Here is a 15,872-nt window from a genome sequence, read left to right on the forward strand (position 1 = left end):
AACCTTGGAGAAGCCGCTGCCAGTCTGGGTAGACAATCCTGAGCTAGATGAACCAAGGGTGTATGGCCGCTTCTGATGGTCTTCTGGGGAAGGGTCTGCCGGCGCCTTGGGAGCCTGGAAAGAGAGAGAGAGGGTCTGTCAGGGGCCCAGGGGCCGCGATGTCCTCTTTTGAGTTAGCCTAACCAGCTCTTTGGCTGTGGCTCTCTGGGCAGACCAAGCTGGAAGACTGCTGCAACATGGTGGCCGCTCTGCGCTTGCAGCTGAAGAAGGCCAGCAACAAGGTGTGCCACGCCGAGCTGCTGCTGAGCCAGATGTCTCAGAAGGTGAGTGCGCAGAGGTTGCCCCTTCATCGTGCGCCTGGGCTCACCGCGATGCTTCCGCTCGGCGGCCCACTTTTTCCGCGTTGCCCTCTACACTCCTTTGCTTGCGAATGGGTGGGAATTAATTGTCAGTGAGTGTTGTCCGTGAAACCTGAAGAAATAGGCATGCACAGATTGTCCTTGCACATCCCCAACACAAAGCTCTTCAGCTGTCCTTGGACTGCAGCCCCCATCATCTCCGCCCCCCCCCCCCCCCCCGCGCCATAATGGCCGTTGTCCAACAACCTCTTGGGACCTGAGTCTGACTTCATGCGTTGGCGCTGCTTCAGAAACAAGTTGAGCGCTTTTGGGGGGGGGTCATAATCATAGAAGGAGAGGAGAGTTGGTCTGGTGGGAGCAAGCAGGACTTGTCCCCTTTCCTAAGCAGGGTCCACCCTGGTTTAAATTTGATGGGAGACGTATCCCCCTGCTAATTGGGCAAAGAGGCACCTCTTAATGTGGTGATTCTCTTTCTTGAGCAGGGGGAGAGCAACTGGCCCCATCCACCCCCAGCACAGTACCTCCAGTGACTGTGGCTGGTGTCTCTCATGTTTCTTTTTAGATTGTAAGCCCTTTGGGGGCAGGGAGCCCTCTTATTTATTTATTATTTCTCTGTGTAAAGCACCCTGAGCCATTTTTGGGTGGTATAGAAATCGAATGAATGAACGAACATATATGTGAGCACTGGAAGATGTTCCCCTTAGGGAGTGGGGTCGCTCTGGGAGGAGCACTGACCTCCTTGCCTGCAGAAGTTTCCAATTGCTTCCCTGGCTTCTCCAAGAGAGGGCTGAGAGAGACTCCTGCCTCTGCAACTTTGGAGAAGCCGCTGCCAGTCTGTGTAGACAAGACTGAGCTAGATGGACCAAGGGTCGGACTCGGTAGAAGGCAGCTTCCGATGTCCCTAAGAAATCTGGAATTTGAGGGTAGCTTGAAGCATCTAACTACCGCCTGCTGTTCTGTCTGCCGATAATGATATCCTCGCTCTTCCTAAAGCACCATTGGGCTCGCTGAGCCTTGGCGCTTGACTTGTATGTCCCCAATAACCTTGAGCAACGGCCCAGGTTTGCCGTTTGCTGCCATTGTCTGAACAGTTACCATGATAAGATGAGTGGTGTTTCAGTTAAACACACCCTCTCTTCTCTGCGCTCTGTCTCTCTCTCTCTCAAGCTTTCCAACAGTGAATCCGTCCAGCAGCAGATGGAGTTCTTGAACAGGCAGCTTCTGGTTCTTGGGGAGGTGAATGAATTGTACCTGGAGCAGCTCCAGCATAAGCATTCTGACACCACAAAGGTACGTTTTCCGGCGAGGCTCCAGCTCTCTGCTGCCAGCAGGGCCCTTCTCCGGGGAAAGCACAGGGCACAGTTGGGGAAGCGAGCAAGACGAACCTCAGTCACTATTCAGACCTGGTGGAATTTGGGTTGGATCTCGCATCGGGTTCCGGTTCAGTTGCCTGCCCCGGCGTTTCGGTCTCTGGGGATTTTCCACTTAGGGCCTCAAGATTGCTAAACTCAAGGGGAAGAGAGGGCAGCAGGCAGCTCGGCTGCAGTTCAGGGACTGACTTGGAAAGAGATCGCTGGGCCTTGATCGTGGCTTGTGTGTAAATATATATGAATATGGCAAATAGGTATATACCGCTCTTCAACCAACGTTCCCAAAGTGGTTTACATAGAAAAATAAATAATGCATAAATAAGATGGGTCCCCTGTCCCCAAAGGGCTCGCAATCTATCCCTGATACTTTGGTGTTGTCCCCTTGGCTAAGCAAGGTCTGCTCTGGTTTGCATTTGGAAGGGTGGCTCCATGGGAGTGCCATCTGCTGTAAGATAGTCCCCTTCGGGGACGGGGCTGCAACTCAGTGGGAGAGCATCTGTATGGCACGCAGAAGGTCCCAGGTTCCCTCCCTGGCAGCATCTCCAAGTAGCATATTCATTCATTCATTCATTCGATTCGATTTCTATCCCGCCCTTCCAAAAATGGCTCAGGGCGGTTTACACAGAGAAATAATAAATAAATAAGATGGATCCCTGTCCCCAAGGGGCTCACAATCTTAAAAACAAAAACAAAACAGTGGGGACCACAGTTTTTCTGTGGTCCCTGCTCTCAGTTCACCTCGTCATCTGTACTTTCTGGCGAGGACGGATTCTCCAGGTGCTCCCCTTCCCTTAACACCCTCCCCTCTCTCTGGCTCAGGACGTCGAAATCATGCAGGCAGCCTTCCGGAAAGAGCTGGAGAAAGCCAAGTGTTGCGTCCAGCAGCAGAGCCAGCAGCTGGAGGCTTCTCAGAAGCGGATGCTGGAGCTGGAATCCCAGCTGGCCAAGAGAGACCACCTCCTCCTGGAGCAGAAGAAATACTTGGAGGATGTTAAACTTCAAGCCAGGTAGGCGACATCTTCCTTCAGGGCAGGCCTGCTCAACCTCGCCACCCCCAGTTGTTTTTGGACTACATCTCCCATAATCCCCAGCCACAGGGACCAATAGCCTGGGATTATGGGAGTTGCAGGCCAACATCTGCAGGTGGGCCAGAGTTGAGCACCCTGGCTTTAGGGCAGGCCTGCTCAACTTAGGCCCCCCAGCTGTTTTTGGACTACAACTCCCATAATTCTCAGCCACAGCAGCCAATAGCCAGGAATTGTGGGAATTGTAGTCCAACTTCTGCAGGAGGGCCGAAGTTGAGCAGGCCTGCTTTAGGGGGTCCTAACCTGGCTCTACCTAAAAGCTCAGTTCTATATGGAGTTGTTCAGCTTGAGGCTGATGTTTCTGTGGAAGGTGGGAGTATGTGTGTTTGTGGCTCTCGGTAAGACAAGGGTTTTTTCTTAACAATGGAGGAAGCTGCTCAGAAAACAGCAAGCGGGCAGCAGACCACCTTAGCTGTTTTTCAAGATGGCGGCACTGCCTGACGCTATATATTGGCTCCAGAATACCATGTGAATCCCTTTACTCAGATCAAGAAACTCTCCTACTGTGAGCAGATATGGTGAAGTCCATGAGGCAGACCCACAAATGCTGGCCATTGGTACCCCATCTCGGGACGAATGCTCACAGTGCTTTTTTTGCCAGTGTCTACCCCGCTAGAGAGGGTAATGGCATTGTTGCAAGTCTGAAAGGAGGAGAGCTGATCTTGTGGTAGCAAGCATGAGTTGTCCCTTTGCTAAGCAGGGCCTGCCCTGGTTGCATTTGAACGGGAGACTTGATGTGCGAGCACTGTAAGATCTTCCCCTTGGGATGGGGTCACTCTGGGAAGAGCAGAAGGTTCCAAGTTCTCTCCCTGGCTTCTCCAAGAGTGGGCTGAGAGAGATTCCTGCCTGCAAGCTTGGAGAAGCCGCTGCCAGTCTGTGAAGACAATACTGAGCTAGATGGACCAAGGGTCTGACTCAGTATATGGCAGCTTCCTGTGGTCCACTTACAGCTTAGGGTGAAATTGCATTCATTTTTGCACCTAGGGAAAGGGTCAGCGTAACAAGGAACAAATGGTTGTACATCCTCTGACTGCTGATTTTTTTGAAAGTAGTTTTTGTGTAAAGGTAAAGTGTGCTGTTGAGTTGGTGTCGACTCCTGGCACCCACAGAGCCCTGTGGTTGTCTTTGGTAGAAAACAGGAGGGGTTTACTGTTGCCTCCTCCCATGCAGTATGAGATGATGCCTTTCAGCATCTTCTGATATTGCTGCTGCCTGATATAGGTGTTTTCCCATAGTCTGGGGAACATACCAGTGGGGATTCGAACCGGCAACCTCTGGCTTGCTAGTCAAGTCATTTCCCCGCTGCGCCATTAGGTGGCTGTTTTTTGTGTAGCCACCCCTCTTAAAATGCCATTGTAAACTTGGCCACTACAGACCTGATGGTCAGGACAATGTAAGCACGAGAACACACAACAAGCCACCCGATCCCCTCTTTTCCATCTCTAGGGCCATAGCCCCTGTCAAAAAACCACAAGGAACATTTGTCCCCCCAGACGGTACTGTTGACCCCAGCTGGTTCACCTACTAAGCTATTCCTCAGCCTGTGCAGGGTGTTGCGCTGGCTTCTGTGCCTTGTTTTAAGTACAGGAGAACCTTGTTACTCACAAGGGTTCTGTTCCTCGCTACTGCCGTGAGTAACGAGGCATTACGGCTATGGGGAAAGGGGGGTTAGGTGCCAGGGTGGAGGGGGGTGGCCCTAAATGGCCCAGAATGTCACAAAACAAAACAAAGAAAACCCTTAGTGGCGTGCTCTGCAGGTCTCCCATGTGTCCAGGAATGCCCCCGAAAGGTTGAAATGCCTCCACAAATCACGTGGGGGTGTCCAGTTTTGTGAGGAGATGAGCCACAAAATGTCTCCTTCAGACAAAATGGAGGGTGGAAGTGACCTCCATGGTCACTTCTGGCCCTCTAAGAACTGCGGATACATGAATTTTAACCCCATTGTATCCACGGCAACGGGAAACGGGTGTCTTATTAGACACCCTTTCGGAACCGCGAATCACGAGGTTCTCATTACGTACGAGGCGAACGTAAGTCGGGAGGGGATTGTTGTCCCAGAAAGGGGACTTCTCAAAGGTCAGTGGGGTGAAGAGTGTCCACAGACACGGACTCTTCTGTACTTCAGAGGCCAGCTCCAGGCGGTCGAAAGCCGGTACAAGGTGCAGAAAAGGATTACCCAGGCGTTTGAGTTGGAGATCTTGGATCTGCATGGCCGGCTGGAGAACGACAGGCTGCAGAAGAAACTCGAAGATGCCAAAGTGGAACCAGTGGAAACGGCAGAAGAAAGGTAAAGGCGGCCAGCACGGAGACGACTGCTGGCTTGCTCGTAGCGAAAGAATCCTTTTTGTGCTGTGTGTGCTTCAGGTTATTTGAACCCAGTTCCAAAAATCAAGATTGATGCGCGGGGGGGGGCCTGTTTCCCCAACGTGGTGCTGTTGTGGAAGTACAGGAGGAGAGCTGGCCTTGTGGCAGCAAGCGTGAATTGTTCCCTTGGCGAAGCAGGGTCTGCCCTGGTTTGCATTTGAATGGGAGACTAGAAGTGTGAGCACTGTGAGATCTTCCCCTCAGGGACCATAGCTCAGTGGTAGAACATCTGCTTGCATGCCCAAGGTTCCAGCTTCCCTCCCTGGCAGTATCTCCAGATGGGGCTGAGAGAGACTCCTGTCTGCAGCGTTGGAGAAGCCGCTGCCAGTCTGTATAGACCAGGCATCCCCAAACTGCGGCCCTCCAGATGTTGCTGAACTACAACTCCCAGCATACCCAGCCACAAAAAAATTGTGTCTAGGGATGCTGGGAGTTGTAGTTCAGCAACATCTGGAGGGCCACAGTTTGGGGATGCCTGGTGTAGACAATACTAAGCTAGACAATACTAAGCTATGGGAGTAGAGCTGGTCTGGTGGTAGCAAGCATGACTTGTCCCCTTAGCTAAGCAGGGTCTGCCCTGGTTGCATATGAATGGGAGACTTGATGTGTGAGCACTGGAAGAGATTCCCCTCAGGGGATGAAGCCGCTCTGGGAAGAGCAGAAGGTTCCAAGTTTCCTCCCTGGCAGCCTCTCCAAGATAGAGCTGAGAGAGATTCCTGCCTGCAACCTCGGAGAAGCTGCTGCCAGCCTGTGAAGACAATCCTGAGCTAGATAGACCAATGGTCTGACTCAGTATATGGCAGTTTCCTATGTTCCTAGATGGTCTGACTCAGTATAAAGCTGCTTCCTGGGTTCCTTAAAGACTTTTTCTCCCGGCCGCTTTAGGCCTGTCTTGCAAATACGTCCTCCAGTTACTTGCTTATAAATCAATATCACTCGCCTCCCGCCTACGTGGGCGCTGCCCTTTGTGGCACATCAATGGCCAGAGAGATTTAAACACCAAACCTCTCTGCTGGAGGTTTCCAGCCCAGCTCTTTGGAGAGAGGAAGCTGCCATATCCTGTGTCGGACCATTGATGCATCCAACTCAGTATTGTCGCCTGGCAGTGGTTCTCCAGGGCTTTCAGGCAGGGTTTTTTCCCCTCTGCCCTACTTGGAGGCATTGCCAGAGATGGAACCAGGGCCTTCTGCATGCAAAGCAGACGCTTTACCCCTGAGCTACGGCCCCATTTTTGCACGGCCTAGCAAGGGGCCATTCACAAGTCTGCTGTTAGAGAAGGAAATATTTACCATCCACCTTGAACCCAGAGCTGCCTCCATCTTTACTTGCTTGGCTGGTTAACATTTGTTCCTTATATTCCTTTTTGGTGGTGGTGGTTGTCTTGAGTCTGGAGAGGTATAATTAAAATGTGCTTAGGAGAGGAGAGCTGGTCTTGTGTTCGCAAGCACGACTTGTCCCCTTCGCTAAGCAGGATTTGCCCTGGTTTGCATATGAATGAGAGACTAGAAGTGTGAGCACTGGAAGATATTTCATTTATTCCATTTATAAACCGCCCCACCCAGAGGCTCTGGGCGGTGCACGCCAACTTTTTTGAAAGACATAAAACCCACGATTCAAACAGTGCTAAAAACAATATAAAAACAATTCAAAAATGATTAAAACTATTTAAAACCAATTAAAATACATTAAAAAAACAACAACCCTTAGAGGATGGAGCCACTCTGGGAAGAGCATCGAGGTTCCCAGTTCCCTCCCTGGCAGCATCTCCAACGAGATAGGGCTGGGAGAGACACCCACCTGCAAGCTTGGAGAAGCCGCTGCCAGTCTGTGAAGACAATACTGAGCTCGATAGACCAATGGCCTGACTCAGTAGATGGCAGCTTCCTATGTTCCTATATGCTGAAGGTGACCAATTCAGGGGCAGTGGGGAGGAAAATGAGCTCCCCTGAGGTTTCCCTTGAGCCTGCCTCCTTCTTTCTTCCAAGCAAAGTCTTGGTCTGTTCTGCTGACTTGTCGTGCGTTGGTCTCTCGTCTTTGCCCCAGGCTGGTTGGCGCAAACGAAGCCGGCACAGACTCCGTCGCGGGAGGCAGTGAAGAAGCCCTGGACCGGAACGGCGAGGCCAAGCCTCCCAGCGCCCGGGGGGTCAGCAGTAGCAGCAGCAGCAGCAGCAGCAGTAGCGAGGTGTCCACCCCCGAGAAGCCCGCCAGCCAGAGAGCCGGGCCGTTCAACAACCGCTGGGAGGCGTCGGTGCTGCTGGAGCCGTCCCCGAGTGGCGGCCCGCTGACGGTGGGCTCCCTGCCCAGCTCGGACAGTTTCCTGGGGATGAAGGCGCGGGAGCTGTTCCGCAACAAGAGCGAGAGTCAGTGCGACGCGGACGGGGCGGCCCTCAGCGGCCTGTGTGACACTCTCAAGACCGAACTGTGCCGCAACCCCAGTGCGGCGGCGGTGGCCAAGGCCCCGCCCAGCCCCGAGGCCCCCCCACCCTCGCCCTCGCCCCGGAGCCAGGAGTGCCGCGTCGGGCCGCTTCACATCATGGACTACAACGAATGCCAGCAGGGCCACAGCTAAGCCGGAAGAGGATCGAATCAGTGTTACTTTTCGTATTCTTGGCACCACCCGGGGAGGCCTCTTTCGCGGAAAGCTGTCGTTCTTCTCGTGCGGAAGAGCCTGGCCCGTTGCGCACGGACTTGGCGGGATGGGTGCGGGATGGATTTGGGGTCTGGGGGTGCCAAGAGCTCGGCCTGGCCCTGCCCTCCCCCCTCCCCTTCCCCCCCTTTTTTTTGAGTCCACCTTGAGGACATACACGTTTTTGGCGGGGTGGAATTTCCCGTGCCTCCCCCCGGCCCAGAGGCTGCATCCAGTGAACGTGTGTGCAATACAAGAAGAAACGTGCCTCTCGAGGGACTTGCTTGCTTGGCTCCTGGTCCACGTGCCCGTTGCCTCGGTTCGGAGCTGGCCCCCAAATTCCCCCCTGCAGGTGACTTGGATCCCTGACTCCCTCGAAAGGAGGGGATCCCGGGACGTCCGGTGGGCTCATCCGATGCCACCTTGGCCATTCCCGTTTCCTTCCTCACCATTATGAGTAGGCTGGACTCTACTGCAGTGGTGCAAACCCTTTAAATAAACACTGGTCAGCGTTCAGTATCACACTTCTCTCCCTCCCCACCCCAATCCTCTCTCTGTGCTGTCCTTAACATTTCTGTCACTTCTTTGAGAAACTGGAATGTCTCACTGGGAGGCACCAGGTCCCGTGAAAACACTAGATGTCCTGATCTCCCGCAGTTGGCCTGCTAAGCTGGTACTGAGCTGATCTCCTTTGTGTCTGTCTCTCCGAGTGGAGAAGGTAGTGAAGGTTCTCTCTAGAGTGTGGCGCAGTCTGTAAGTATGTAGAGAATGGGGACTTTGGGAATTTCCCAGAAGCAAATTTTAGTCTCTCCTAAGGGAGTCCTGTACTGCCTGGGAATTTCGCATCCGAGGGTCATCTGCCTATAAAGGATGCCTTGGTCCCAGACCCCGGGCTTTCATTTCCACCCAAAGATGGTTTCATTCTTCCTTGATGATTGCCCAGTCTCATGCGAGAGCTCTCGAACCTGGGTCTTCCGGTGCGGTTTGCCTCCGACTCCCGTCGCGATGGGAAAGGCGTTGGGGTCCCACTGCATCTGAAGACCTGAGCTTGAGAAACCCCTGTTCTAATGCTCGGCTTGGAGGTGGAGGCCTTTCTGTCTCCCCTGAAGAGTGATACTTTGGAGCGGGGAGAGAATGTCAGGTGTGGGGTCTGTCCTGAAGCTGAGCGACTCCACTGGGTCCGATTCTAGCTTTGGGTGGGGATTTCTTTCCTCCCCAAAAGAATATCCGCCAGAAGTTCCTGGAATGCAAAAGCTGCACAGGTTTTTCAGGAAGGCTTCCTAACTGGAAGATTCTTGGAAGAATCTTTCCTTTTCTTTCTTTCTTGGAAGATTCTTTCCTATCTTGTCTGGATGTGGGATGCCTTTGCATTCCCCATAACTTCTCAACAAATTCTTCTCTTCCCCTTCCCCCGGTGGAAAAGCATTAAATGTTGGAATCCCTTGGCAGTTTGGTGTGACCTCCCAACAACAGCTTGTGATTCTTCCGTAGCCTTCACAGCGTAGCCTTCTGTCTCGTAAATGCCTGGATATCTTTTCTTCTTCTTCAAGAATTCTCCCAACGACAAAACACTCTCCCGGCCAGTTGAATTGGAGAGGAGGCTGCTAAGACGTCCCCACGCACAAAGACCTGTGTGCCCCCCGTTTCCCTTTCCGTGGTTCTTTGTACATTTCTAAGGAGTCCACGAGCGCCCCCATTGTTGTTTCTTTGGATCTTGGATGGAAGTTCTCGTGCGTGTTTCAGAATGGTGGGCTTGGGTAGTTGTGCTCAAAAGCCTTGAGTCTCTCTGTCGGAGAGGCAGGTCAGAACATTCAGCCAACTTTGACGGCGTGTGCAGGTTGTGTGTGAGTTCATGGCGGCCAATGGTAGCAAGGAGGGAGTAAGCAAGGCCTGCTCAACGTAGCCCCCTCCCCCAGCCTTTTTTGGACTACAGCTCCCATAATCCCCAGTCGCAGTGGCCAGTAGCCAGGGATTATGGGAGTTGTAGGCCAACATCTGCTGGAGGGCCAAAGTTGAGCATCCCTGGAGTAAGCCGATGCAGGGGGTTCTCTACTTTGGGTTGGGACTACAACTCCCATGATGGGAGTGGTAGCCCAGCAGTGTGGAGGTTGAGAACCCAAGACTTCCAGCCATTCCCAAGTCCACGGGGCTTGGTCTATATGTGCAGCCGAAGGGAACTGGCGAGTCCTGAGAGGGTGGGAGGGACTGTACCGTTTCGGACTGGGGAGCTCCGAATCGATGTCTGAATCCGTTTCCATTTTGTTTAAACTCCCTGCAAGTCGCTTCCTGAGATGGTAGCTTGCCGGGAGGTTGTCTTAGGTGGGCATTCAGATAGCTTTTTCCTCCCCCACCCCTTCTCTGCAGTCCGAGCTGGTCCTGTCCACAAAGCCACCTCATTCTGTGGCTCCTCTAGACCAGATCCCGTCGAAATCCGCGGCTGCACCTTGCCTTCTCTGGCTCTTCTCCCGCCCACCCCTCCAACAACAACTAGGATTTGGCTCCAGTTCTGTAGCGGGAATGAAACGGACTCCGTTTCCACCCATTCCCTACAGATCGTCGTCTTTTCTGTTCACTTACCAAGGGGCTTTTTTGTTTTTAATCGTCAAAATACCTGCACACGCTTGTCGGTTGAGTTGGCCTCTTTCTCTCTATTAAAAAGGACGCGAGCACCTTGATGGCGTTGGCCACCATCAGCGTCTTGGATTTCTTTTCCCCCCCCATGGACCGCAGAAATTATGGAGGAACCATTGTTCAGTAAATCTCTTTGAATCATGGATGTAGCGTATGTAGTGACCTTCTTGCAGTTTGTTGGGGAAAGATCTCATTGGTAAAGCTGGAAATTGAGGTTTTTTAAAAGAACAGCTGACTGCTTTTAGTTAAATCTCAAAAAGCTCTCCGTCAAAGGGTTAATATTGTTCCCTGCTGCGCTTCTTTGTAAGCATGATAACAATCTACATTTTTAAAAACAAAACAGAACAAAAAAAGAAAAAAGAAATGCCATAAATATGAAATGCAGACAGGAGAAATGGTACAATCTGAGCTAAAAACGTTTAAAAAAGAAAAGAAAAATCAAATGGAGGGTGTTTGCTATCCTTACTAGAATGTTCTAATACGTCGAGGCAATTGCTTGTGTTTAACTGTGAACAAAATAAAAACGTATTGTTTTGCACTAGTCTGTGTGTTTGCCAAAATGTGATCCTACTCGGGCCTGTGCTGATCTCGTGGAAGCCAGCATGCAGCGTCTCCTCTGCTAAGCAGGGCCTGCCTGGGTTTGCATTTGGCTAGGAGACTACATGTGAGCACTGTAAGATATTCCCTTTAGGAGATAAGGCCATGGCCCAGTGGGAAAACGTCTGCATGCAAAAGGTCCCCGGTTCGCTCTGGCAGCATCTTCAGGTAGGGCTGGGAGAGACTCGGAGAGGGAACTTGAAACCTTCTGCTCTTCCCAGAGGGTCCCCATCCCCTGAGGAGAATCTCTTCCAGTGCTCACACTTCTAGTCTCCCATCCAAATGCAAACCAGGGCAGGCCCTGCTTAGCTGGGGGGAGTCATGCTTGCTACCACCAGAACAACTCTCCTCCTCCTCTGGGGAGACAGTGGATGCTGCGTGGATTCTCCTGTTCTCTGGATTCAGGATCAAACACTCAAAATGTAGCACACGAAGAGTCCCAGCTTGATGCATTTCTAGCAGGGAGATTCTCCAATTACGGTGCCCAGATGTTGTTGGGCTATCACCCTCCCTAGCCCAAGGTTGAGAATCCTTGATCTAATATAGTAAGGATCAGCCGCTGGTGGCCAGATCTGGCTCTTCCAGCCTGGAGACATGAAGATAGGGGTGAGAAACAGCTGTCGGACTAGCTAACAATCCCGATCTGGTGTGTTGTGGGTGAGGAAGCTGTCGATGGACTCTAGCCTACCATGTCGGCTACTGAGTACTACTACTTGGCGGAACCAGAAATCCTAATGGTGTCTTGCTTGTCTTGCTGGGTGTCTTTCACAGGGGCCTTTTAGTTTGCATTTCTTCCAGAATGGAGGTGCGGATTCGCCTATCGGCCAGATTTACCCCGAAGACCCTGCGAGCTCTCGGGAAGCACTTCACGCACGATTTGGATTTTTCACTGCGCGTTAGTGTAGCCAGATTTATCTCCAAGGTAAAAAACAAACAACTTTTTGTGTTGGGTTTTGGGGGGCAGCTATGAACTCTTGAGCGGCACAGCGGGGAAATGCTTGACTAACAAGCAGAAGGTTGCCAGTTCGAATCCCTGCTGGTATGTTTCCCTATATCGGGCAGCAGCGATATAGGAAGATGCTGAAAGGCATCTCATACTGTGCGGGAGGAGGCAATGGTCAACCCCTCCTGTATTCTACCAAAGACAACCACAGGGCTCTGTGGGGCGCCAGGAGTCGACACCGACTCGACGGCACACTTTACTTACTTTATGAACTCGCAGCAAACTTGCGGTAAAGCCTGCTATGTGGAAACCTTCCCGGTGAGTCTCTCGAGAGGTTTTCCTAGTGCCGAAATCTAGGCCATCCCTTTCCACCCGACCTCTCAACCATGCTGGATTTTAAACCCAAAACCCACGGCTCAGAAACCTAGCCACTGCACGCTTCGTATTTACAGTTTCATTTTCAGCTGCTGATTTGAAACGGGCTGATCTCAAAGAGACTTCGTGGGAAATTAAGATCAATAATATCTGTAATCATCTTCCATGCTTATTTAAACCACAAAACGTCTCTTTGAAGATTGGGGTTTGAATCACACACTAGCCTCTACAAATGCATCGCCTGCATTTTGGACCTGCATAAAACAGTACGGGATGTTTTCTCGCCTAATGACACAGAAGGAATTTGACACTCGAATAAAAAAATAAAAAGTTCTGCGGCTTCGTCCCAGTTTAATATTCAAGGGGGTGCTCTCGCACCAGGATCAAAATGATTAAATATGTATTATATCAGAGAAAGGAAGCTGGCAAGGTAGAAAAAGAGAAAAATAAATTACCTTCCATGCTTTCGAGTGCTAGGCAGAATGCTTTGGTGCCTCCATAAACACCTCCATCAATAATAAACATTTTTGCCGTCGGAGTGGGGATGGAGGGTGAAAGGGCTCAATTATTCATTTACTTCGTTTCCTACCTGTGGAGGAGAAATCCAGTGCCACTGTGCATTCTGACTGATTACCTGGTTACGGAGGTGGTGTTAGAAAAGGAGAGCAGCTCCTCCCTTAAAGAAACTTAAAATCTGACATCAGAGGACCAACCAGCCCAGGGTACTCCTGGCTTCTGCAATTGAGGTACTTAATAAGGTGGCTGGTGAGCAATTTCTCTCTCTTCTCCCTAGAGGACATATCCAAAGTCCTCTCTCTTCCCCTGGGCACGGTACTTCCTTGGGTACTATGGGCCCCCCTGCTAACTTGGCAAAGAGGCACCTTTTAACGTGGTGATTCTCTTTTATTTAGCAGGGGGAGAGCAACTGGCCCTATCCGTCCCCAGCACAGCATTCCTCCAGTGGCTGTTGCTGGTGCCTTATCTTCTGTTTCTTTTTAGATTGTGAGCCCTTTGGGGACAGGGAGCCATCTCATTTATTTATCATTCCTCTGTGTAAACCGCCCTGCGAAATCTTTGGGAGGGCGGTATAGAAATCGAACGAATGACTACATAAATAGGCATAGACTAGCTTAGTATCTGCGTTTGCAAGCAGAAGGTCCCAAGTTCCCTCCCTGGCCGCATCTCCGAGATAGGGCTGGGAGAGAGACTCCTGCCTGCAACCTTGGAGAAGCCGCTGCCTGTCAGAGTAGGCAATACTGAGCTAGTCGGACCAAGGGTCTGACTCAGTAGGAGGCAGCTTCCCGTGTTCCTCTGTTTTGCATGAAGGTTCTGGGTTCAATCCTTGGCAGCATCTCCAGGGAAGGCTGGGAGAGACTCCTGTTTAAAACCTTGGAGGGCTGCTGCCAGGGTAGATCAGGTGGTGGTGGTGGTGGTGGTAGTAGTAGTAGTAGTAGTAGACTGATCAGGGTAGATCAATGAGCTTCACTATTTTTCGGTGGGTGGGGGCATCACAATAACAAAAATAAAATTTTTAAAACCTTTCAATACAGCCCTCCTTCAATTGCAATGTTCAGCCATTTCCCGGGGAAGGGTGACACACTTCCTTCCCAGCATTCCCTGCACACCTTCCAAGATGGCACAGGGGGGGTACAGCCGGCCCTGGGCAAGGCACAGAGCTGCTTGCTGGGGCAGATCACCTCCACACAGCACTGGGGGGGATGGCGCGGAGAATTCTGCACCAGCCGAAGCTCCACGCAGGCCCACGATGTGGGTCTCGCTGCCGCTGGGCCCTGGGCCTTCCAATGGAAGACGCTGGTGTCGACAGGGTGTTCACACGAGCGGACACTGGGGAGTGTGAGTGTCCTACCCGCCTTCAGCAGCTCTGCCTGTCCCCGAATTTTGACAGTTGGGTAGGATGCTTTTAGGGTTGCCATATTCATTCATTCATTCCTTCATTCATTCGATTTTGATCCCGCCCTTCCAAAGTGGCTCAGGGCGGTTTACAATTAAAACAAAACCATTAAAACCGACAACAGTTGAAAATAGAAATATAAACAGTGTAAGACATCAATTAACATCTATTTGGAAAGGTGGTATAGAAATTGAATGAATGAATGAATGAAATATAACATAACATTCAAGCTTCCCAAATCTGGGTGGCCTAATCTGCATGTTATGCAAAGCATGGGGCAATTAATTTGCATTTGATTTCTTTATATTGGACAGATGTGGTATACTTCCCCTCTCCTCCTCCTCCTGACCTCCCATGTGTTCGGATCCAGAGTGCAATCTGGGCAGCGTGTTTGGAATCCGTGTAAATCCGGGTGGAATTTAGCAGCTGGGGGAGGAGCCAAAATCTGGGGGCTACCCTGAATTTCGGGGGACATGGCGAGGCTAGATGCTCTTCCTTCTCCGGGTCCAGTCCTGGGAACTGCCTTCATTCTGAGCTGGATGCACCACGGCTGTGTTTCGCCGCGCCGTTATTTTTAGGTGGGAAGACTAGACTAGCTCAGCATCTGCTTTGTATGCAGAAGCCCCCTCCCACTTCAACTCCTGGCAGCATCTGCAAGTAGGGCTGGGAAAGACCCCTGCCTGAAACCTTGGAGAAGCTGCTGCCAGTCTGTGCAGGCAGTACTGAGCTGGATGGACCAAGGGTCTGACTCAGTATATGGCAGCTGCCTAGGTTCCTCAGCTTCTTGCGGCTGTTTGTGTCTTGGCTTATGTCTGGGAATGAGTAGCTGAGGGATAGAAGCAGGGAACGCGGCCAAAGGCTCCTGTTTGTGCTGGTGGGGAAGGGGTTAAATTAGGGTTGCCCGATTCTGGTTTTCCAAATCCAGGTGCCTAATTTGCATATTATGTAAATTGGCTTGGAAGTGTGACTGCACATTTTGCTCCATAACTCCACTTCTGCAAGTGCTGGAGCTTAGTTGTTGTTGTTTTTTAAAAGTGAAATCTGAAATCTGGGTGGGCTCAGCAATCTGGGTGAGATGCTAAAAATCTGGGTGAAACCCGGAATTCCAGGGGGCATGGCAACTCTAGGTTAAAGAGCCCTTTGCTTGGCGGAGAGTAGCGGAACTGGTTAGTGAAACCTTTTGGGGATGCAGAGAAGTTTTATTTTACTTTATTTTTACATTTAAATCCTGCTCTTCCTCCACGGAGTCCGAAGCGGTGTACATGGTTATGTTTCTCCTCACAACAACCCTGTGAGGTAGGTTAGGCTGAGAGAGGAGCGACTGGCCCAGAGTCACCCAGCAAGTACCATGGCTGAATGGGGATTTGAACTCGGGTCTCCCCACTCCTCCAACACTCTAACCAATGTTGGGGCTGTGGGTCTCCAAGTCCCCTATCCTTACCCTAGAGGGGGGAAGAGGAGGAAGATGGGCACACAGTTTAATTATAAGTGGGGTGCCCTATGTCTTCAAGGGGCGGCCCCTACGCCTGCAAAGGTTGCAGAGGACTGTTCTTCCTCCCTCCTCCCTCGAGCAATGTGATCCGTAGAAGCACCCCCCGAATTCTAGCCAC

At 51.4% G+C, this 15,872-nt stretch overlaps 1 protein-coding gene across 7 annotated transcripts in view; it reads left to right on the plus strand.

Moving 5' to 3' along the window:
• The window catches only part of TSC1 (TSC complex subunit 1), a 55,526-nt gene extending 42,872 nt beyond the window's left edge, over positions 1-12,654 (plus strand). For 5 of the 7 annotated variants that reach the window (XM_053282092.1, XM_053282090.1, XM_053282093.1 and 2 more), the window contains 5 exons: positions 213-323; positions 1,527-1,649; positions 2,549-2,736; positions 4,940-5,101; positions 7,222-10,976. In XM_053282092.1, the coding sequence (XP_053138067.1) occupies positions 213-323; positions 1,527-1,649; positions 2,549-2,736; positions 4,940-5,101; positions 7,222-7,747 (1,110 nt within the window). In that variant the 3' untranslated portion in view covers positions 7,748-10,976. Of the gene's footprint in view, positions 1-212; positions 324-1,526; positions 1,650-2,548; positions 2,737-4,939; positions 5,102-7,221; positions 10,977-11,803; positions 11,955-12,427 lie in introns of those variants that run through there. The other 2 variants (XM_053282095.1, XM_053282096.1) reach the window with 2 other exon arrangements.
• Positions 12,655-15,872: the final 3,218 nt, after the last annotated feature.

Source organism: Hemicordylus capensis, chromosome 17 (assembly GCF_027244095.1).
Source record: "Hemicordylus capensis ecotype Gifberg chromosome 17, rHemCap1.1.pri, whole genome shotgun sequence".
NCBI lineage: Eukaryota > Metazoa > Chordata > Lepidosauria > Squamata > Cordylidae > Hemicordylus > Hemicordylus capensis.